Below are 25,212 nucleotides of genomic sequence, written 5' to 3' on the forward strand. Positions count from 1 at the left end.
AAAAGGGGGCACACGTCGCTAGTCAAACCCCACCCCTTTTTACTGTAAAACCTGGAGGGAGAAGTTTAAATGCGGTTCTTTTTTTAAAAAAAGATCAGCTTCAAAGAGATTTCACAACTGATCAGCAGATCAACCTGTCCCCCCTCCAGGTGTGGCCAATGGAAACGCTTTGCTCTGGTGACTAGTGTGTTTACAGCCTTACCTCATGATATCCTCCCATGAGCTTTCCTGTAAGTGCCAAGATCAGTGTGGTTGCTGATTTTGTTTTTAAAGGAAGTTCTTCCTTTTATCTTTTTTTAACATGTGCCCTGCTTTTCTCAAAAGAAAAAATATATGTAGTTTTCAGGAAGTGTAAGTAGCAGTAAGGTGGCAGAAAGCAGACCACCAGAGAGATGAACTGTAGGAAAGGCCATCTCTCAGTGGTAAGTGGTAGAATATACGTTTTGCATGCCTAAGGTTCCAGGTCCAATCCCATGCATCTCTAGGTAGAGCTGGGACAGAACCCTGCTTGAATCCCTCGACAGCAGCTGCCAGTCAGTGTGGACAATAATGAGCTAGATGGATCAATGGTCTGATTTGCTACAGGGCAGCTTTCTGTGTTTCTAATGGGGAAAAAGGCACTCACAAACACCTCTTGGCCACCTCAGAAATCAGGTAAGTACAACAAAAACCCTGCACCCAACCTATGAGAATTTAGGCAACAACATTCCCCTTGTTTTATAGTTTTTGAATGCAATTTGTTTTCTCATTAATTGACAGATGGGGAAGAATACACAAGATTTATTTGGCACCGCACTAATGTCTTCCATTTAGGTTTCTTATGCAGCCACATCCTTGCGTAACTTCAGGAGTAGTCTTGTGCTGCAAGGTTGCTGATCATCCCCTGGGCCATAGTGATGAAGAGGAGGAGGAACCAAATGTGTGGACTCCCAGTAATATCTATGGGAAGGGACAATCTTTATTGTTATGCGGCATTCAAATAATGCACTGATTCAGAGGGAACCAAAAGGCTACTTGGTCTAAGCATCCACACAGTGTGAACAGGACTAGGGATGGGGAAATCTGTAAATTTTGGTTTCTCTCAGTTTCCCTTTTTTTCCCCAATCGGTACTCTGCATTTCCATATCAATTTGTGATTTTTTTTAATCTTCATGAGAATTCATCAGTATTTTAGTGTGAATTTCTCCTATTAAGTACACATTTGTAAGCAATTTTGTCTAACATGCACATATTTGTAAAGCAATTTCCCTTCACATAACGTATTTTTGTATGCTACCTTTGCAAATTCATGCATTTCTATTCACACTTTATCCTAGTATGTGCACTTTTTGTACACGTTGCTTGGCTGGAAAGCTGCATTCGGAGAAGTGCAAATTTCAAAGGATGGCTGTGCTTTACTTTGTATATTGTTTTGGAAAACGCAAATTAAATGGTTCACCTTTAAATGCAAACTGAATCAAATCCCCCCCCCATTCCTACACAGGATGCACACATCCACAGAGATCAAGCTACAAAACTCAGCCTGCAATGTGCAACAAGTAGAGACCATATACTGTATGCTTGCAGAGGAAGCTGGCCCCAAACCAAAGCCTACAGGAAAATACAGGGGAGGGGGGGCACAATTCCTAGCCAATTTGGACTACAGAACAGTCTTTAGTCTTTAAGAATCAGTGTGCTGAATCAGATCAAGGAGCCATCGAGTCTCTGTTCTCTGACAGGCGCGAACAAGAAGTCCAGCAAGCTCAGAGGCCCAAATATGGGTTGCCCCCAGATTTGGTAACAAACCAGACCTACAAGGTCGTTCTTTTTGTCACAGACACAGCTAGCTTTCCAGAAACACCAACCAAGAGAGGACTAGAGGTGAGGCTGTTTTCATGGAGTACCTACTATAAAGCTGTATTTAGATAGAGGAGCAACTCTGATTATAACATTCCATATATCACTTTGAAAGTGCTGGAAAGCAGCTTTTAAACTGAATTCTTGCTCAAAAGGAAATACTTCTTAGTTTAACACGAATACAAACCATTTAAAATTAACCAGCAATGAAGCTCTTGGTACCAGCTGAACCAAAGGAATTATATATTACTGAAAAGGAACAATATATTACTAAACAGAACGATATATTTAAAAAAACACCTTTTATATTCCATAAAACTGGATTTCACTCTGGATTACACGACAAAGATTTCCTGTTTTCAACATATCTTCTTTATCAGTGGTCCAACCTTGTGTCGAAGAGTGTCAGCAAACAATGCAAACACCTAAGAACCAAGAGGTGGAATCATAGAAAAGTAGAGTTGGAAGGGGCCTATAAGGCCATCAAGTCCAATTCCCTGCTCAATGCAGGAATCTAAATCAAAGCATTCCCAACAGATGGCTGTCCAGCAGCCTCTTGAATGCCTCCAGTATCAGAGAGCCCACTACCTCTCTAGGTAATTGATTCCATTGTCGTACAGTTCTAACAGCTAGGAAGTTTTTCCTGATGTCCAGTCGAAATCTGGCTTCCTGCAACTTGAGCCCATTATTCCATGTCCTGCACTCTGGGACGATCGAGAAGAGATCCCGGCCCTCCTCTAGGTGGAGCTTCTGCCCTCAGTTTTCCTCCTCATCTTAAGGATACTATCATCCCTCTCTTTGTTGGCCCCATTTCCTCTTCCACCTCTTGTCTTGTATGTCCACTGATGTGCAATTAGAAATTGGGGCAAACCAAAATGCTAACGAGTCAAGTCGGCGGGGGGAACCTTTTCCAGTTGGTGGGCCAGATTCCAACCTCTCCCATGGGCCATTTGGACAAATCACCTGATGTCACGATGACACAATTGTGATGTCAGGTGACAAATTCAAAGGGTCTCAAACTGAAGGTACGCTTTCCCCTCGGCTGCTCAAAATAGTAACCTTCTCCATTTAAAAAAAAATGAAATCAGTCTCAGGATGGGGCGTCTGTCTATGCAATTGATTGTTACATGTTTCACGGATGAACCTACTTGTGCTTCATTCCAGAAACTCCCCTCTATAGTCTCTCTCCACACACACACACACACCTGCCGCCTTTTCTGGCCAACAAGCTGGAGGCATGAGCTTTGATAAACGATGTACAGTCATCCATCTCCAAGGCTAGCACTTAGATGATGAATGGAGTACATTTGGAAAGCAAAGAGAGAAAAGGGGGAAAATATAAAATGGATAACACAGAGAAGAATAGAAAATTCTGTGTTGGCAACTACTACGGTTAAAAAAAAAAGTTTAATTTGGAAAAGGATGAAGTATAAAATATTAGTAAGATCAAAATGCTAGTAAAGTACAAGACAATGAAAAATGTTTTAAACACTTTTAAAAAATAATATTTTTTCCAGCAAGGTGGAGTCCAACTAAAGTTGCAATCATAAGTATACTTACTAAGAAACTAAAGGTATAATCCAAATCCCAGATACGCTGGACTGGGGGTGGAGGGAGGTTAGCATACAGTGCACTCTGTTGGCAGAAGTCCACCCTTCTCCAGGCTTTATGCCCGCAGACGATATTCCCGGCATAACACACACATCCCCAAAAGGGTGTGCAGGAGACAGGGGAGGCTGGCCACTTGTGGCATGAGGTGACAACTGCCTCATAACTGGCACTGACAACACTCTATGATGGTGTTGTGGAGGTGGCTATGGAGCTACAGACAATGGCAACATTCTTGCAGGGGGGTTGCGGAGTGGTCGATGGTGGCCTCACCACTTTATAGTTATTTAGATCCCCTGCAGCAGAGCTTGGCATACAGTTGCCAAAACCTGACTCTCTTGACGGCGGGTGTGAGGGAGGTCCCCCCTTCCATAACCGGATGCAGCAGGTGGCTGGCATGCCCACTGCCCAAGGTGGCCATGACCACCTGGCTGGCCACCAAGCTGGCTGTACTTGTGGTCATGGTGCCACTGCCACCAAAGAGGACAAGAAAGTGGAGGAGGTGGTGGTGGTGAGAAAGTGGAGGAGGAGAAGGTAGTAGAGAAGAAGTTGTCTGTTTACCCCAACACCAAATGGGGTTGTTTTGGAGGTGACTCTAATGGGGGATATTTGATCTGCCTGTCTCTCGTCTGGTCCACTGTGCCATTTGGGTGATATATCTACTTCCATGCATGTAATGCATCTTTGTTTAGCATCTCCCCATGTGTGGTGTCTGTTCCTTGGTGTCTGTGAGATGTTCGTATCTGGGAGTGCTTGGGTTGCTTGTGGAGACTGCAGTCTTTTAGGTAGGTGGCCGCTACTGCCTCCTGTAGGAGCAAATTCCAAAGCTTATGTGCTGAGTGGAGAAATATTTTCCTTTGTCTGCCCTAAATCTTCTGACATTCAGCTTCACTGGACATCCACATGTTCTAGTGTTATGAAAGAGCGAGAAAACCTTTCTCTATATCATGCATAATTTTACAAACTTATTTATTATTATTTATTTATTAGATTTATATCCCGCCCTTTCTCCCAATAAGAGCCCATGAACCTTTATCATGCTGCCTCTGACTCGCCTTCTCTTTAAACTAAAGAGTCCCAAATGCTGCAACCCTGCAACCAAACAGGAATTGCTCCACTCCCTTGATCATACATACAGCAAGCAGACACCAGAAATGTCCATTGCTCTACCTCGCCTAAAAGGAAACTAAACCATTCAGCTAGACTTTTCACGGTCGGTGGATGTGGTTAAGTGCTTAATACCACCAACAAACTTCTTGCAATAAGCCAGAAGGAATGTTCTGTGTTCCCTACCACCATCTACATCCACATGGATACAGCCATGATTTCTTGCATGATTAGGAGTGTAAGAAGATGCCTTATAATGAGACACACGATTAGTCCATCTAGCTCAGTAGTGTCTACTGTATTGATTGGCAGCGGTTCTCCAGGATTTCAGACAGGGGTCTTTCCCAGCCCTATCTGAAGATACCAGGGACTGAACTTGGGACTTCCTGCATGCAAATCAGAATTAAGGAATAAAATTACACAAACATGATATTGTGTGTGTGTGTGTGTGAGAGAGAGAGAAAGAGAGAGAAAGAAAGAAAGAAAGAAAGAAAGAAAGAAAGAAAGAAAGAAAGAAAGAAAGAAAGAAAGAAAGAAAGAAAGAAAGAAAGAAAGAAAGAAAGAAAGAAAGAAAGAAACCAAAATCTCCTTCGTCATAAGCAAAGGGTATAATTTATTTACTGACACAGCCCTACTCATTTCTCTCACGCTAGCAGAGCAGCTAGTTTTCACTGTCACTTCTGCTTCTTTAACCCAGAGTCTTCCGGTCGAAGCAACGGTGACACTAAAAGGTTGTGGAACTTGTTCTGAAGTTACACAAGACAGCAAATGGATTCCAGTCTAAGGCAACACACGAGAACTTTCAGAGTACTTTAAGGCCAGAGGAGACCATTAAAAGTTGACAACATCTGACCTCGAGTACAAGTGAATTCCTGCCTCAAATCAATGATGGGAGATCATGGCCCTCCATTATCATAGCCTTTCCTTGGTTCTGAAGCTTTTGTCTCAGTGAGATCTCCATCGGCTAGGGAGCCAAGGAATGTGGAAGCCCTGGGAGGATTGAAAATGCTCAATTCGGCAAGGAAAGACAGTCCCTTAGCCTTCACCTGCAGCTATTTAGGACGCTGCTTCTCAGATGACCATACAAAGCTGTCTTATGCTGAATCAGACCAATGGCTCATTTTGTACCAATATCATCAACCTGAAATATCATCTCACCCCTCTATGTGAGGCTTCCCTTGTGCTTGACCTGGAAACTGCAGTTAGTGCAGAATGCTGCTGCACGGTTTCTGACAGGAGTGATACCTTGTCAGCATATAACACCTTTGCTCAGAGATCAGCACTGGCCACCAATTTGTTACTAGGCCAAGTTCAAGGTGTTCCTATCTGTTTATAAATCCCTTAAGAGCTTGGGACCATTTACTTGTGGGATCACCTTTCCCCTTATGTGCCCATTCAACCACTTACATCTGCGGAACTGGCACTTTTACAGATGCCACACAATACCCATTCCACAGTTGCAAGAAATTGATATTTTGGTGTGACACCACCTACATTTTGGCATCAGGAAGGCGCCTTCACTGTATTCTTTACGGCACCTGCTTAAAACTTATTTGTTTGGGAAAGCCTATCCAGACAGATAGACGCTGACATGTTTAAATCTCTTTTTACTTTAGTGTTAATTTTAATTATTATTATTATTATTTATTAAATTTATATACTGCCTGACTAGCAATAGCTCTCTGGGCGGTGAATTATCTTTTTAATTACTTGTTTTTAACTATTGGTAATTTCAGTATTTCTTGTAAACTGCTTTCAGGTTTTTTTACAATCAAGCGGTATATAAATTTTGTAAAACAAAATAAATAAATATCCTCAATCAATCACCATGCTCTGCAAGCGAGAGCCTCCTGCAGATAACCAACTTATCCGGAACTCCCATTCACACAAGGAATCAGCCCTTTAGGGCTACGGCATCTACCCTTTCGAATTTCCTCCTCTTAAAAATTAGGAGCCATCTCTGTTAGGGGGTTTTCTGCAATTACTGATGACCTTTCTCTTTTAACACAGACATCTTCCCAGTTTGCATCTGTATTAGAATTGTTTTTAGATGTTTTAATTGTTTTATAGCTTGTATGTTTACTTCCCTGGACTCCATTGGGAGGAAGGCTATGATATCAATTTAATAAATAAATAAACTCCCAGCTGACAGCAGATCTCCAAGGTTTCAGGCAGGGCTGTTTCCCAGCTCTGCAACCTGAGGTCCATGTAGACAGAGGTGCAAAGGACTGAGCCTGGAACTTCTGTATGCAAAGCACGGGCTCCACAAGTGAGCTACAGCCCCAGTATTTGGCACACTTACACTGAACAGTATAAAAACCGGGATTCTGGCACCAGAAAACTCTGCAATCTGAATGGAATGCAAATCAAATGCCATTGCATAATAAACGTGGCACAGTTCATTTGCTTTTGTCAAGCACTGAGGAGATACAGGAAAGCTAAGTAGGGGAATGATGTATTAACTAAGAATGTGTAAGCATTATGCTGCTTGCCCCCAAAAAATAAATGGTGCTTTTCGAGTGTTTCATATTCCATGTTCAAAAATCCTCCAAGAGATTTTCAAGTGTTCGATATGAACACTCAGAAAATGTAATTTAATTTAGCTACCACTCTTCCTCCCCTGTTCCTCCTTCCTCAAGCAAAAAAAAACCCCAAAAACCCTTTACTTAGAGGAAGGGGGAGCAAGTGGTGGAAGGCTCCCACGGACACGAGAGCAGGTGTGGGGAACCTTTAGCCTTCTCAGTGTTACTGGACTACAACTCCCATCACCCCCAGCAAGCGTGACCAGGAATGATGGTCCCTATATGTCAGCAACATCTGGAGAGCCACAGGTTCCCCACATCTCCATGAGAGGGTGCATGGGGCTTCCTCTTCAGTGGCAAATGACCTACGCAGCATCATTGCTTGCTGAGCATCATGGGGCTTTTAGTGAAGACCCATGATCTTCAGCAGGAAAAGACGTCCCATGGTTGCTGCAGAGGAGTGGCCCGATGAAGTCTTCCTTTTGTCAACGGGAACCTGCTGCCACCAGCTACTCTACCCATGTCTCCAAGGTAAGTTTCATGGGAAAGGGAGCAGCAATGGAGTCAATGCCAAGCCCCAATTCAAGTCAGGGGGCCTGCCCAAGGAGAGCAGTGCTCAACTTGAATTGGGACACTCTATTTAACAGGGGAGAGAGGTTCACCTTTTTGAGCTCTACCCACCTCTTTTTCGAAATGTTCGTTTGACTCCTAGCAATGTCCACTGGAAATCCTGTCAGCCTATCTAGTCCCAGTTAGCACTGAAGACCTGTTTAGACAAGGCATATGATGTGGGCTTGTCCAGTTGTTGTCCATATCAATTTTTTATAGGCAAAACCCTTGATATTTGTGGATATTGATGTACTTTAAATTATATTCCTGTACCATGGAGATTAACAGCGGGACAACAAAAATGGATTTTACCCACCCGTAAAGTCACTAAGAGACTTATAATTCCAGTCTGGAAGGATAAATACTCACCAACTACTACTAATGGTCAACAACTAACGCTCTGAAGACCTTAATATCCTTGCTATATTTGAATGTAGCTTCTATAAACACTAACTTTGTTCGGATACTTATTTGGATATTTGGATGGCATTTATAGATCTGTATGTGGAAATTAAAATGGAAGTACTGATACTTATTGTACTGTTAATGTGAGCTGACATTTGCTTTTCCTTTTTTCTGTTTAATACATTTGCAATCAAAATCAGTGAAAAATAAAATAAAAATGTCCCTAAACAATTGCCAATGCCTCAGCTCTCCTCCTTTCCTCAGCTTTGCTTTCCTCATACAGTAGTAGGGATTGCAGAGGGGGACTTCAAAAATTGGTAAAGGGGTGCAAAACCTCTCCATCTTAAGATTTTTTCAGAAATTACCATGCTCTTATCTGCTATCCCTAAAGATGGGATTGTGAGGGGCACAGGGTCTTGGCTTTTAGAAACCTTCCTCTCCAAGCTCAGCTCCTCTAGCAACAACTTCTAATTAACTTCTCCAGATGTCTCAAGCAGAAACTGCACCGATAACAGCGTGCCATCGAATACGCTTAGCAGTATTTTTGAGGCCTTATCAAGTGGGTGAAATCCAGACAGTTGAGATAACTTCACTGAAAAAGGGCTAGGCTGTGCTTTTATTGCAATATAAAACCTTGCTTCAAAGTGTTTTAATGTAACCGACATACATCTTAATGTCCTTATGATCATTAATGTCCTTATGATCATTTCGCTTCCCTGAATGACAGGATACTTTTTTCCCCATACCTTGTCCTTAGATTTCCCTGCTGGGGCAACCCATTGTAGACAGACAGCACATCAAAATCTTCCTCTAGCGCAAAGGACTGGAATACCAGCTGCACTCTGTTCTGCTCCTTGGCGGTGATTGTCCATGTACAGTTTGCATAATTTGGATAGCCGTATGGAAATCCTGGACTTTGTATCGTCCCGTTTGGACCTTGCAAAACGTAGCTGCAGTTCTGGGCTGGGAAAAAGAGGGAAAGAGAAAATACGACAAAAGTTGCATTATTGTTGAGGGATTTCAGCTCGGCAATTCAATAGCCATCGCTGGGTCATTAAAAGTATATATACCCCAATGACGGTTATGACTAACTCCCATAGAATTAATAGCCACAGACTAATAGTTAGCACACTTAAACTAATTGATTTCAGTGGTTTGGAACCTAACAATGGTACCACACACAGAAGTGTGTCTTCCATTCACAAACAGATCCAGCAAGGGATACGGCTGAGAAAAGGTAAAGGAGGGGCATTTTTTTCTAGCTCATTCAGCCCCCTGCACCACATCTCTCAGATTTTGGGGGGACTATAAGCAGGAAGGGGGAATCAGTGAGAGTCACCTCCTCCCCTTCCAGTGGTGGGAGCATCACACAAGTGTAATTCCATGCAGGGAATACTCCTGTTGGCAGGAATAAAAACTGAATTCCTGCCAAAGAGCAAAATGTACCTTGAAAGGCAGCATAAAAATAATGAAACAAATACAACGGAATAAACATGCTAGATTTTTGTCAATGTGAGGCTTCATACCGATGCAATAAATACCCTCTCCCTTACACCTATGGTTCTTGCTTGGTAGAATCCTGACAGTGGTGTGGTGGCTTCATGTCAGTGGGGCAGTGGAATCCATTCTGGGTTTTAGACCAAAGTTCCAAGAAGCTGTCCAAGGTGCAACAGGCAAGATGCTTATCACCTTGGACAGTTCCTTGGAAGTTCAGACTGAAACCCAGAGTGGATTCCACTGTTCCACTGACATGGAGCCACCAGCCACCACTGAATGCTGAGCCATTTTAATTTTAAATTCATTGGTCTATTGGTATTTTTAAAAAAATATTCTTTCTGCTTCCTGTTGCTTTTCAAAGCAAGTAGTGTTTCATACACTAAGCTGCTGCTGCTTATCTATCCTGCCCCCAAAACACACACACCAAGGAACTGAACCAGAGGTTCCCAAACTGTGGTCCATGGTCTGCACCAGTGTTCTGAAAACATCATTCTCGTGGTCCACAGCGTGTCTGGATTTGTGGTTGAAGATGGGAGATGGCAAATCCATCGCAGTAAATATTCATATTGATTCTTAATTGTATTTTATTGTTTCCTTTACTTCTTAAATTGCATGTTATTGTATCAGAATTTAAATTCTAATCCAAACCACAATGCAATAAAACATAGTACAGTAGGGCCCCACTCATAGAGGGTTCCGTTCTGGACCCCCGCTGTAAAGCGAAAACCGCTGTAAAGCAGAACTCATTGAATAGAATGGCGCGCGATGCCCGAAAACCACCGTAACAGCAGAACAAGCGCCATATGAGTGGGGCTTTAGTCTAATTGCGTCTAATTGAGACCGCTGTATTAGTGAATCGCCGTAAAGCGAAGTGCTGTAAAGCGGGGCCCTACTGTATATATAACAAAAAAAGCAGTAAAAATATAATTAAAAATCATATAGCATCTAGTACAGCACATTACAATTGCTACAACAGGCAGAAAAATCATTTAAGCCACCTGCCAAGGCCACCAGCAATTTTCAGGTTGTTCATGGAGGGAAAAAAATGATTGGGAACCAAGAAACTAAACTAAATCATAATTTAATTGACCCTCTCTGTCACCTATATTCTCTAAAAGAAGACCATATCATTTCTGACATTTAAAAAAAAATTAGGGAGGAGGTGCGCATCTGTCTTTTGAAGGCTCTGACTTCAGTTCTGTGTCTGTCTGCTAGAGTTCCATGCCTCTCCTCCATAGATCTTTAGCTGCCATATCTATCCCAAGAGGAAAGCCTGTCTGTAGTTGGATCATGCAAATGATCGTATTTATTAGGATGGCTCCAGAAGGACAAGGCACTACTTAGAGTCATGCAGTTACGTAAGATCAACAAAGAGAAATTACTGTGCCTTTGCAACAAAAATGTACTAAGGTGACCAATATAAAAATAGCCTGCTAGATGTTGTTCCAATAAAGAGAAATCCTTGGTTTTTTCTCGGCATTCTGACAAGCACAAGCCACTGAGAAGTATACAGTGGAATTAGTGATCCCTCCCACTAGTCAGATCAGGCACGGAATCCAATTTCCAATCTGCTCATTTCCAATGCATGTGTCAGTTGTGGCTGTTTACTCATAAACCTGCTCTGTCTCTTTTCTGCAACAATTTGATTTTTTTAAAAAAAGAATATACATTCTTAAATATACATTTCTAAACACATTTTGATCCTTTTTGTGAGCCAAGAACTGAGGCTACATCCGCTCTTTACATTTAAAGCAGTATTATACCACTTTAAACAGTCATGGGTTCCCCTAAATAATCCTGGGAATTGTAGTTTGTTAAGGATGCTGAGAGTTGGTAAAGGTAAAGGTAAAGGTGTCCCCACACTTATAGTGCAAGTCATTTCCGACTCTTAGGGTGATGTCTTGCGACGTTTACTAGGCAGACCGTATATATGGGTGGGATTGCCAGTTCCTTCCCCGGTCTTTCTTTACCCCACCCCCCAGCATATGCCGGGTACTCATTTTACCGACCATGGATGGATGGAAGGCTGAGTGGACCTCGACCCCTTTTACCGGAGATTCGACTTCCTCCTTCCGTTGGAATCGAACTCCGGCCGTGAGCAGAGCTTCGGCTGCATTACCGCCGCTTACCACTCTGCACCACAGAGAGTTGTTAGGAGACCCCAATTCCCTTGACAGAACTCCAGTGGCCACAGCAGTTTATCAGTCAATCCCAGGGAATTCTCATTTATCTCAGTTTCTCATTTTCCCAATCTTAAATTGAGTTATCCACATTTCTGCAACAATTACGATTTTTTTAAAAAGAAATCCTCACAAAAATTCTTCAGCATTTTAATATGAATTTTTCCAAATAGATTTCTGCATGCAGTTTTGACTAATGTGCAAATTATTGCAAGCAATTTCTCTTACGAGAATGCAGTTTTGCATGCCATTTTCACCAATATTTAATGTAAATGTTCCCCTAATAGATGTATTTTTGCAATCATTGTTTGGTTGGACAACTGCATCACAGAACTCGGATAACTGCAGATTTTAAAGGATGGCTGTGTGGGAGTGGTTATTTTTTTATTTCCGTTTTGTTCTACGTATGATATATTATTTTGGCTTTTAATTATGTTGTAAGTCGCTTGGAGATAAAATAACAAGGTAATATTAAGCCATCTGTAACCCTATTAAGATGACTAGTACTACAAAATTAGGTTTGTATGTCTAAGTCTATGAAATATAATATCAAAACTAATTAATAGAACAAAAACACTTTAATTTCTTCAGACAAATGGTGTATATATAGATACAATATATATATCAACAAATAAAATATCTAAAATCTCATTATTATAAACATATATATGAAATCATATCCAAAAACCAGTTAATTTTATGTATATATATAATGAGTTTTTAGATATTTTATTTGATATATTTAGGGAAGGGGTAATCTATCTACACACACACATTGTCTGAGGAAATTAAAGTGGGTTTTTCTGTTGTTCTGTTAATTAACTTTGGTATTATATTTTATAGAGGAAGGGTGCAATCCAGTTTGCATTTGTCCCAGACTGGAGGGAGTTGGATGTGTCAGAGCACCAGATGAGCCAGCAGGCTCCCGGTGCCTCCAGGTTCCGCCAGCAAAAGCCCTTCGTTCTGGTTGATCCATGACACGGCCAGGACTCTGCTGGCTCAGCCTGCAGTTTGCCGGGGAAGCCCAGCCTGGTAGACAGAGAGCTGGCGGAAGCCAGCGGAGGACCCGAAAACAGGGCATTCAAGGGGCATGGTTGGAGGCGGAGCTGAGGAGAACGGACTTCCACTGTATCCAACTCCCCTTTGGTGAGCTCCCACGAGTCCCAATCCGGCCAAATTTCCACCAGCAAAAAGCTTGGCATAGGTAAATAATTACAATGGCGGTCAGAGGGAAGCGCTTACTCCCCAGTAGGAGCATTTGTTGGAGCCGGCTTTTACCTCCCAAGCCCTGTGCACAGCTCCCAAATGAGCCAGCATTCAGCAGGCTCACCAGCTCCCAAAAGGCAAGTGGATGCTGCAGAGCTTCCTGCCAGGTCCTCCTCTGTCGGTACCGTCTCCCGCCAGCTTCCCATTGCTTGAATTGCTCTGCCTGACATACATACCCAATTGGAGACCTTCATGTAGGAAGAAAGTAATACATCAAATAAATCATCACCATCATCATATGTTTTGGAAAGTGTGAATTTGATAGATGCAGCATTAAATGCAAGCTGAATTTAATTTCTCCTCCATCCCTAGTAATCACAGGTAAGCACCATGTATAAAACTGACATTTTTACATTCAACTATTGCTGCTTGACTCCGAGCTGACATTTTCCTCTGCAACTGAAATTAAAAGCTAATTTACAGAATCACAGAATTGTAGAGTTGGCCATCGAGTCATCGAGTCCAACCCCCTGCTCAATGCAGGAATCTAACTCAAAGCATAATTTCACCTTTGGCATAATTCCTGACAAATGTGGAGACCCTACTTCCAGAAAAACAACAGCAGAATGGGAGGGAATCCCATTTGAAAAGGTCGGGGGGATTCTAAAAGGAAAGGAATTCAGTTGCCTCCAACTTCCACCTAAACCAAAATTCTGAAAAGAAGTTTGAACCTTCCTGCCTGGGCAAAACAGCTGAGGAGTGCCAAGAGAAATCAAGCAAATTTTGATAAGACTACTAAAAGGAGGGGGGCAGGAGATGGAGCTCTGCTTCTCCATAGGCTTGTGTGTGATGCCTGGGTGTGGTTTCCAAAGGTGATTCCCCCTCCTTCCAATAAGGAGATCACTCCAGGCAAATAGTTATGTACGTCCTTTTCCACAATGGCCCTACAGGAGCTGCCGCCACCACCCCAATTTTCCAGCCTCCCTGTCAAATCGCATTCCCATCTCTGTCACAACCACAACGGCAGTGCACGGGTACAGCGAGGAAGCAATTTGACTCTACAGCGTGCTTTTAATTTCAATCATCAGGAAATGTCAAATAGACATGAAGAAAGTAGCAATTTAGAAAGGGTGCCTTGCCAGAGGAGTGCCGCAGAAGTCTGTCAGATGCCAGAGCGGCATTAACTGCAATTTCAGGCTGCAGGCTTAAATATAAACACCACAGACAACCAAACTCCTGTATACAGAAGGATCAATCTTATCTTGGGGTTCTGAAGTTGGATTTCTTCACATTAACACCAGATCCTAAACATTCAACTACTCATGATCTTTTTCTCTGACTTTCAGGGGAAATTTACTTATTTATACTGTAAATGGAGGTGGATTGGACTGGGAAAGACCATCCCAAATTGTGTTTGCATTTTGACAAATTTGTAGGGCAGTACAATATCTCGGAGAGGAGGTCAGGTCCCCTGCTCCCCTGGTGCATTCACTATAGCTGCCCAATTGCCCTGCTTTTTAAAGTTTTATAGAAATTTCTGTGTGCTTTAGGTATGTTCTTAAAATGCAAGGGTTTTTTTGCCTATTAGTGATTTTCTCTGCTTTTTAATCAGGAAGGTAAGAAATGGGATCCTGTGCAAGTTTGCTGAGAATGGATTGATCATTTGCATGTTTATTGAGTTCAGTGGGATTTACTCCTGTACAATCATTATTAGGATAGGTAAAACTGACTGGGGGCAGGGAGGGAGGGCTGGAGAGGCCAGGGAAGGGGTAAGAAGGAAGAGAGGAGGGGAGGAGGAGGGAGAGGAAAGGAGAGGGGAAGGAGGGAAAAGGCAGGTTTGATCATTTGCGTGCTTATTGAGTTCAGTGGTATTTACTCCTTTGCAATCATGTTTAAGATAGGTAAAACTGATCATGGGGAGGAGGAAGGGGAGGGAGAGGAGGGGATTGGAAGGTGATGGGGAGAAAGGGGCAAATGAAGGGAAGGGAAGGGGCAAGAGGGAGGGGAGGGAATAGGAGTCTCCTCTCAGCACCCTTCACAAACTACACTTCCCAGGATTCTCTGAGGGAAGCCATAACTGTCTCAAGTGAAATCAAAGTCTGGTGTGGGTGTGACCCCAATTAGCCAAGCCAAGCAGATTCAATTATGGCTTTTAGAACACTGAGAGTTGGTTCCTACTGAGCATGCCTGACACTAACATTGCATTCAAGCCAAAAATTCTTAAATTAATTAAAAATCAGCCAGACCTTTTATTTTCTTCACTTTTAAACTCCAGAAGATGAAGGTCAGAGTATGGGACAAGGTCAGTAATAGGATTACAGGTACTCTGTGGCTGATTATTAATGAATTTCAACAGATTATGAGAACTCTGACAGAAAAAAGTCTAAAAGGGGTCGGATTTTTTTCTCTCTTTTTAGACTTTGAACTCTCTATTCTCTCTGACTGTTTTAAGTATTGCCATGAAAATTTAGAAACGTTTTTGAGTTCAGGACTATAAGTTTTGTAAGGTTTTGTTTTGAAATGAGTTTATGGGAAGTATCAGAATGGCATCGGGTGTATTTTCAATTTAACATTGCAGAATGTAAAAACTCCACGCTGGCTATAGTATACAGCCACCCTTGTGGCTGTATAATACAAAACCATTATTAAAATGACTGGAAGGAAGCCAGTCAGAAAATGAAAAGGAAGCCATCCTGGAATTGTGAAGAGGGTGTCAATCCCCTAAACAGCTTTGAAGGTTGCTGGATTACCTTTTGAGTGAACCATTCTATCTCAGAATAACCTGCCCCACAGGGTTACTGTGAAAATAAAACCAGAGAGACTGCAGTGTATATCATAGGATGCAAAGAGGTTAGATTCAAGAACTCACTTTTGTCAAAACAGAAGACATATTGTTTACCAGGCTACCTTAGCATTTGAAAATTTGAACTTGCAAAAGTGGCTCAGTTGAAAACTTAGTCCATGTTCTTCACTACTGCAGTTTTTATAGGGATCTAAGATCCCAAATTATCTACCCAGTACTTTCTTTACACTTGGGGAACTCAGATGAATTCTGATTCAATTTTAATATTAGATTCCAACCCTAACATTAGAGAAATTATGCCCTAGTTCTTTGTTGTAGTCATCTAAACTAGACCACAATTATTAAAGGGAAGATGAGTCCCAAGTCAAAATTGTTTTTTTGACAATTTCCTACTGTTCATGGTTTTGCTATAGTCTTATTTTTAAAAGGGACCATTTGTGTGAATGAATGGCCGCATCTGCATTTCTACATTTATATAGTATACATTTAAAGCAGTATCATACCACTACAAACAGTCATGGCTTCCCCCAGAGAATCCTGGGAAATGTAGTTTGTTAAGGGTGCTTAGAGTTGTTAGGAGACTCCTCTTCCCCTCACACAGCTACAATTCCCAGAGTTTGCTAGATAGAGTGATTGACTGTCAAACCAGTGTGTATTGTGCTTTTTCTCTGCTGTGGTTGTTTCGATAACTCTGTACTATGTTCCACTGTTGGGGGCTTACTGTTTGGTTATTGTGAATAAGACAGTCATTATGGTTTTGCCCCAGTGCCAACACTGAGCAGAATCTGGGGTTTGATAAAGAAATGCCAATATTCCTTAATGAGCCAGTAGGGCTAGTTTATGCATCTTTATGGGAGCTAATTATTAGAAAAAAGTTTCTTGATACTGAGATCTGTCTGGAATGTTGTATGTAGGGAAGGATCTCAGAGCTTGGAAGGCGACGCACCATACCCCCAACTAAGAAGTGCATGTGAGCTGCTGACCCCAATTCAAGCTGTTGAGCCACTTAGAAGCCTATGCTGACATTAAGTGGTATATAATTTTACTACTACTGCTGCTACTACTACTACTACTACTACTACTACTACTGCTGCTACTACTACTACTGCTGCTGCTACTACTACTACTACTACTACTGCTGCTGCTGCTGCTACTACTACTACTACTACTGCTGCTGCTGCTGCTACTACTACTACTACTACTACTACTACTACTGCTGCTGCTACTACTACTACTATTACTACTACTGCTGCTACTACTACTACTACTACTACTGCTGCTACTAATCTCTTGACCTGGGTCTCCTCTTTTAACTGCTATCTTGATTTAATGCGATTGTTTTATTGTGCATTTTAAGTATGGATGTTCATATTTTAAAGTCTGTATAATGGGTTTTTATACTTCATACATGGCTTAGAAGCCCATCAACTAATAAATACTTGAATAATAATAATGTATAAAGCCCTAAATGACTTAGGACCCAAGTACTTGAAAGAGCACCTCCACCGATAGCTTCTGACCTGAAACGTGCTTCAGAACCTTGGACAGATCCTTGACAGTTCAGACTCAACCCTGGAGCAGATTCCACTGCCCCACTGACTAGAGCCACCAACCGCCACTGCTTCAGACTGACACGTATTATGTGTTGGTCAGGTGGCATGGCCAGCACACCCATCAGCATCTAGGCAACACAGGGCTCCTCCAGATGACCTGTTTGCTGAGTATTCATCTTGATTTGTTTGCACGAAGTTTATGTGGCTTTTAGACTATGTTCAGTATTTATTGAGCTTTGATTCTCATTTGCTTGTGCAGCAGTTATACATCTTCCCATTAATCCTTAATCCTACACTTTGCAGTGTATTTCTCGCAAAAAATATTTTTTGTCATTGTCACTTAACTCGGTTTGTTGCACCAGAGTGAAAGAATCCACTTTAACTGTGCAAGTCTAAATGTCTGGTATGAGCTTGAATCCCACAAAATACTGACAGGCTGGAGGCAACTATAGCCCACCTGTTCACTATAGCCCCTTCCCATGTCTGATAACCAGGCAGAGAGAGAAGCAGCAAAAGATCTGAATGAGCTGGAAAGCAGGGCACCTCTCCTCAGGCTCTGATGAAGGAAGACTGCTCCCTGATAAGAGTACTCACATTGCTTGCCTCCACTTATGTCCTGCCTCAATGTTTCTAAATAAATCACATTTTAGAAAAACACCCGAAATCTCCAGTGCTCTCTCCTCGGAAAAAAAAGGCAGAGCTGCCCTTGGAGATTGTTTCTACTTGAGGATATGGAGAGCCTTGATTGACACTCATAGGTGGCATAGTTCAAATACTCATTTGCAGTGGACTGGTTCACACAGCGTGCACACTACTTGATTACTGGCATGTGTGAATGATGATGAGGCCATTTATTGTTCTTTCTTTTGAAATTTATTCATTTGGAATATTTATAAATTGTCTTTCCTCCAGAAGAGTTCAGGATGAAGGAGTAAACCTCCTTTTGTCAGACTGCAGAAGCCTGGAAAATAAAAGAAGGTTCTCAACTGACGACTGAAACCCAGCAATGTAGGAGATAGATGTGCCTCTAAGGGGAGATAATTCCAGAGACAGGGCCCTACAACAGAGGCGGCCCTTCTACGTGACCCCTTGCACCAAATCCTGGCAGGGGCCACAAAGAGAGCCCCCTTTTGCTGATCTTAGGTGGGCTGGTATTGGAGGAGGGTCCCTGCAGATATTTTGGCCCTTAGCCATTTAGGACTTATAGACCATCACCAACACCCTGAATTAAGGTCGGCAGCACACAGGCAGCCAGCACACAGCTTTTAGGAGCGGTGTTATGGGATCCCATCTTGCTGCCTAGGTTAATAATATGGCAGCCACATTCTGCACAAGCTGCAACATCTGGACTGTTTTCAAGGGCAGCCCCATGTAGAACACTTCAATAATCCAAATGTGAACATGAGTTACTGATAACAGGTTGTCCCAGTCCAGAAACAACCACAGCTTGCGAACCAGCCAGAATTGTAAATAGGAACATTTTGCCATCAAGATCACCTGAGTGGAGGCAACCTGAACAACAATGGGTCAAGGAGTACCCTAAGCTACAAACTTCAGTGGGGAAGTGCTACCACACCAAAACAGACCTTCTTTCCAACTCCAAATCATGAAAACTGCCTATCCACATTACCTCCATCTTACTGGGATTGTTGTAGTTTATTGTCCCTCATCCAGACCATCAATGCCTCCACTTTTACTGCATCTCCTAACTCAAATGGAATGGAGAGGGAGAACTGGACGGCATCAGCATACTGATATCACTTTACTTCCAGTCCCCAGATGACTCCTCCCAGATGTTTCATATATTAAATAGTCAGACAATTTTGCAATGCTGGAAATTACTTGATGGACAGGACATTTTGGCATGGCACGTCTGGAACATGGCTGTACTGGACAAAATCTCCTACAAAATATAGCAAAACCAGAAGTGTTCATATCTACATGGTGGAATTTCATGGACTACACATCCATGTACAGCGTTCATGACCATCTTCCAGCAGTTACTAGATCTGTATGGTTATCTTAATGCTTCCTCTCTTCCTCATTTGTTGGGTCATTTCATATACTTATCTCTCCTTAGCCCCTGATGAAGGAAGCATCTTGTAACAAAATATTGTATCTCTAATATGATTCTGCTGGCTTTTTGTTCTTGTGTTTACAACTGTCCCATTGGTAGTTTATTTTATTGACTCCTTTCTTATTTGTCCTTTCTGTTAATATAAAATTCACTGATAGGCAAAAATCCTTGTGGTTTAAGAATGCACCTACAGCCAACAGATATTTCTATCAAACTTTAAAAAACAGGGGGATTGGGCAGCTATAGTGAATGCACCAGGGGAACAGGAGACCTGACCTCCTCTCTGAGACATTGTACTGCCCTACAAATTTGTAAAAATGCAAATACAAATCCCCAGAAGAGGAGCTGACTGTTAAACCACTCTGACCATTGGAGCTCAGTTAGGGGAATAGTAATCTCCTAACAACTTGCTGCACCCTTCACAAACTACACTTCCCAAGATTCTTTAGGGTAAGCCATGACTGTCTAAAGTGGAATAAATCTGGCATGGTTGTGGCACCCTGATTAGTCAAGCCAAACAGTTAGCTTTTAGAACACTGACACTTGGTCCTTACTGAGCATGTCTGCGCTATCATGAACTCCAGTGTTAATTAAATTACTTAAAAATCAGCCATGCAGGGTTTTTTTAAACTTTAAAACTGCAGAAGATGAAGGTCAGAGTATGGGGCAAGGTCAATAATAAGATTACAGGTACTCTATGAACATGGCTGATTTTTAATCAATTTCAATACTTTATGAGGCCACTGACACAAAAAATGTCCAACAGGGGTCTGAATTTTTCTTCTCTTGTTTTGGACTTCACACTGACTATTCTCCCTGAATGTTTTGTGTATTGCCATGAAAACTTAGAGGGTTGTTAAGCAAGCGTTTCTGAGATCAGGAGTATAGGTTTTGTAAGATTTTGTTTTGAAATGAGCTTATAGGAAGCTGCAGAATGACATGAGGGGTATTTTCAATTGAACATGGCAGAATGCAAAAAATCCATGCAGGCTATATAGTATTATACAGCTACAAGAGTGGCTGTATAAGAGCTTTCAAATCTGTGATGTTCCACTCACACAAGACTCCATTTCTTGTTGCAATCCCAAGCATGCAAGCTTTAACCAGCCCAAAATTTTGTTGACAATTCAAAAATGGTCCAGAGAGCTGATTCTCCTACGTCTGCTTTAGGGTTGCCAGGTCAGAAGCATCCCAAAACCTGAGATTTTAGGGGCGGGACCGAGTGATGTCACAGGGCGGGCCCAAGTGATGTCACAGGGCGGGCCCGAGTGATGTCATTAAGCATGATACATTAAGCATCAATCACAGTTGCTTGGGGGAGGAATCTGCAAGTTAATTAGGATTGCCTTCAAAACTGCAAGTTATTTAATCACTGGGAGAGGGGGTGCTATCTTGCTTTGGCCACACCCATTTTTGGCATGTGGCCCTGGATGGCTTGCCACAAGTCAATGTGGCTCACCTCTCCATTAGATGAGGTATGGGGAACCTTTGGCCCTCCAGATATTGCTGAACTACAATACCCATCATCCCTGGCTACTGGCCATGTTTGCTAGGGCTGATGGGAGATGTAGTTCAGCAACATTTGGAGGACCAAAGGTTCCCCACACCTGCTGTAGTGTGACTAAGAAACTGAATATTGGGTTATCATTCATCATTGGTGATTGCTCGTGACCAAATAAGACTGTCTTCCAAGATAAGGTCTTAAGACGCCTGTGCGTGAATTTGTTTTATGTGGGGAGATTGACGCACAATGATCAACACACAATCTCAACAGAAAAAGGCTTTGATCCAATGGCATGGGTACCACAACAATTGGAAGTCTTTTATCTGCTGCAGCCTTCATCCGCCTTCACACCCATTGTAACATGCACATTGTTATCCTCTGCCTGTTCTGCCATTGAGGACATTCTTGGATCGTTCTTTGTCTGATTCCTCTCCCTTGGCCTTACCACCATAGGTGAGTACATGAATCCCAACGGCATTGCTCACAGGGTTTCATTGGAACACTCAAGCCCACTCACCACTACAAGGTGACGATCCTGCAAGTGTGTTGTGCTATACATAACAACAGCCTGCTGGGTCAGACCAGTGGTCCATCTAGTCCAGCATCCTGTTCTCACAGTGGCCAACCAGATGCCTATGGGAAACCAGCAAGCAGGACCTGAACACAAGAGCACTCTCCCTTCCTGCTGTTTCCAGCAACTGGTATTCGGAAGCATACTGCCTCCGACCATGGAGGTAGAGCACAGCCACTATGGCTAGTAACCATCAATAGCCACAAATTTGTCTAATCTTCTTTTAAAGGAAATTGTATTCCTCCACTCCCATTGCAAACTGTTGAGCTACAGAGCTGTTTCTAGCACAGTGGCCACTTAGGCAGTGCCCCCCAAAAAGAGAGACTGTTTTTGAATTAAATCAGCATATGCTAATATATATGTACATATGCAAATTTAAAAACAAGTACTAACATTTAAAAATGCTCACCATAGTGAGAAAGATCAGGTGACCTATGCGCCTGCTCAGTCTGCCGAAGCTCACTACCAATGCACAACTGCTTCAAGGTCCCTGCTCTCCCTTCCTTAGAGTTCTGTATCTTTGCACTGGAAAGACTGGAAAGCAGGACACATCGTCACCCAAGTGGTGGAAGGCCTATTACAGCCTTCCCCAATCTCATCCCCTCCAGAATTTTTTGGACTACAACTCCCATCAGCCCAAGGCAGCATGGGATGATGGGAGTTGTAGTCCAAAAATCTGCAGGACACCAGGTTACAGAAGACATATTTTTGCTTGATTTTTGTATGAGATATTAGAGACCAGATTGCTGTTTCCCGCGGTTAATTTGGTTGTTGGCTTTATAAACCAACCTGGTAATAGTAGGCAACTAGGAATTCCACATGGGAGAGTGAGAGAACTGATGGAGAAGGAACAGATCACTTCATCTCTCTTCCACCAGCCCATGTGGTTTATATGCTGGCTTCTTCCACCACAACCAGCACAGAAATGCAGTGGGCTGTGGCAGGGGACTGATCATCCCATCTCCCCAATACCAGTGCAAAAGGTAGTAGAGAAATGTCTTTTTATTAGCATGCTAAAAGCTACATTTCTATGCTTGCCCTTTTAGCAGGCTAGTGAAAAAATATGCAGGCTAGTAAATTTGTGGGCTTTTTTACAATTCTGTTTCGAACTGTCTGCTTCTGTCGTTTAGTATAGTGTGTTTGATTTTCAATGTTTTATTGGGCATTGTTTTTATCAATCTCGTAAATAGTTTTGTGCATCCATCTATCTGGGATATATGCAGCCACCATCGCTGGGAACGGAAAGCAATAAACACAGAGGATGCAGCACCTAAGAACAAGAAAAACAAAGCACTATACATTTCCAATCAATCCACTAAAAATAATTTTGCATTCACCATCCTGGCTAAGAAGCATTTTGCAGATGGATGTGTCCAAAAGAAGAATTGCTTACTGCAGAGGAAAATAGAAAGGGGGGCGGAATAGATTTTCCCCAAAGCTGACAACCTAGAAGGCAATATATTCTTCATCAGCAATAACATGCAGGAGCTTAGATTATATTGGACAATGATGAAACCAGTCAGGAGGCATGGGAAAGAGATGAAGGAGCCACAGGAGACTTCATTCACACTAAATAATCTGCTTCGGGTTGGCAGTTGTTCAGTCCCAGTTTGATCACCCATCCTCAATTTAAAATTCTGCATTTCAAACCAGGGAGGGGAGAGAGAGGGTCATCACAATTCTCCCTGCTTCTCTTAGCCAGGAACCTTTGTTAAATACAGAAAGGAGATTGTGTTTGAGCAAATCGCTCACTAGCACCTCAGAGTCCTGTGAAGCATGCATCCAATGTGTGTCCTGGGACTCCTGCAAGGCCTGCGTACATCCATGCGCGTCTCTTCCACCTCCTGAAACTTTTCTGAGCTCAGAGGGTGTTGGGGGGTATCAAAGACAACTGTAGCCCTTGGACCTTAGGGAAAACTCAGCAGTTCCTTTCCAGAGCCATCGAATTACAAGACGCACATTTTGCCCACTGGCCGGGTGAGTGGCATGCTTCAACTCTTAAGACAGGCCAGGTGCAGGCAGGGGAGGAGGACCTGGGATGCAGTTGCCTAGCAACCAAAGGACACATTCCAGCAGTGACAGAAGTGTACAGCTTCCATCTCACTATCAGAGTCTCCTCCTCCCATGCTGAGGAGGGCAGGGTGAAAGCAAGTCAGGGCAGAAACAGAGGTGGTCTGTTGCAGGGAACGACAGCACAATCCTCTTTGATGCCCAGATAATGAGTGAGCCAAACCTGGAAGCACTCACAAGGGTTAGAGGAATATGGAAAAACAGCTTTAACTTCAAACGATTAGACCAAAAATTCAATTTTGAAAAACCCAAAACTACCGACTTTCAAACTCACCACTTTCTCAGATATGGGGGGGGCTAAGTGTAGTTAAGTACTCTCAAAATGGCAAAGACAGCTTTGCCATTTTATTCATTCATTTATTTATTTATTATCCCACTTTTCTCCCAGTAGGAGTCCAGGTCGGCAAATAAAAACACTAAAAACACTCTAAAACATGTTAAAAACAGGGTTTAAAATACATTAAAACAAAACATCTTTAGAAACATATGAAAACATCTTTTTTAAAAAAAAAACTTTGAAAACACGTTAAAAAGCTATTCCAGCACAGACACAGGCTGTTCCCCCTTGATGGACAACATCCATATTCCTGTGCTTTCTGAAAAAAATCAAGAATGCTTCACAGCATTTCTGTTCTTTCCAGTGCAGATTTTTTCATCTTCTCACTTTTTTCTGGTACACTGTTTTGCTATAATAGTTTTCTTTTGGATAATATAGGAAGATACCTTTTAAAGAGTCAGACTGTGAGTCCATCCAGGGCAGCATTGTTTACCCTGACTGACAGCACCTCTCCATGGTTTCAGATAGGAGACCATCACAACCTTACCTGGAGATGACAGGGAAGAAACCTCTTGCATGCAAAGAGGGTGATCTACCAAGAAGGAAGAGAGATCTCAGTGGAATCGCTCTGCTCTTTTGCAATACAAATGTCCAACGGGTGCCTTCCTCAATCTGGTACCCTCCAGATGTTGACGGATTCCAATTCACCTTGTTCCCAGGTTCAATGGTCAGTATAGTGGGAGTTGTGATCCAAAACATCTGGCAGGCACCAGGTTGGAGAAGGCTGTTCAAAGAAAACAGTGAGAAGAAGAATTCCTATTCTCCTCCCACTGCTGCATCGTGTATTAGCAACCTTTTTCTTTTCTTTTTCTTTTAAGGATAGCTTGAAAACTTTCAAAATCGTGTTTCCCCCAATTAAGAAATGAAACCTACTGCCCCCACTAACACTTGGACATGAGGTAGTGTTAAAGCTAGAACCGTCTTCATGTTACATTTCTGATCTGTTTGAAGCCTGTAAACCCTGATTACCCTGAATTATTTATTTATTTATTGCACTTGTATACCGCCCCATAGCCAAAGCTCTCTGGGCGGTTTACAGCAATGAATGAATGAATGAAATGAATAAAACTCATTTTGCTTTTTAATCACTAGAAACTTGTCTCTAAGGGATTAATTTCTCACCCCAGTCCTACCCACTTCCATGCTGAGTCAACTCGCATAAGGGTTTGGAACTAGAAATGGACAAACCATCCATGGCTCACACATCAAATGAGATCAAAAATATGCCAAGCCACGTCTAAACAAAAATAGGAAACAGCTCAACTCATTTTCAAACCACTCTGAATCTGAACCCCCTCCTCTTCCGCCCCACCTTACACACACAAAC

At 42.3% G+C, this 25,212-nt stretch overlaps 1 protein-coding gene across 3 annotated transcripts in view; it reads right to left on the reverse strand.

Annotated features, from left to right (window-relative positions):
• The window catches only part of CSMD2 (CUB and Sushi multiple domains 2), a 769,620-nt gene that overhangs the window by 660,242 nt on the left and 84,166 nt on the right, over positions 1-25,212 (reverse strand). For all 3 annotated transcript variants that reach the window (XM_061596306.1, XM_061596301.1, XM_061596302.1), the window contains exon 2: positions 8,834-9,050. In XM_061596306.1, coding sequence (XP_061452290.1) covers positions 8,834-9,050 — 217 coding nt within the window. The remainder of the gene's footprint in view (positions 1-8,833; positions 9,051-25,212) is intronic.

The sequence above is a fragment of the Rhineura floridana genome, chromosome 15, assembly GCF_030035675.1.
Source record: "Rhineura floridana isolate rRhiFlo1 chromosome 15, rRhiFlo1.hap2, whole genome shotgun sequence".
NCBI classification, from domain to species: domain Eukaryota; kingdom Metazoa; phylum Chordata; class Lepidosauria; order Squamata; family Rhineuridae; genus Rhineura; species Rhineura floridana.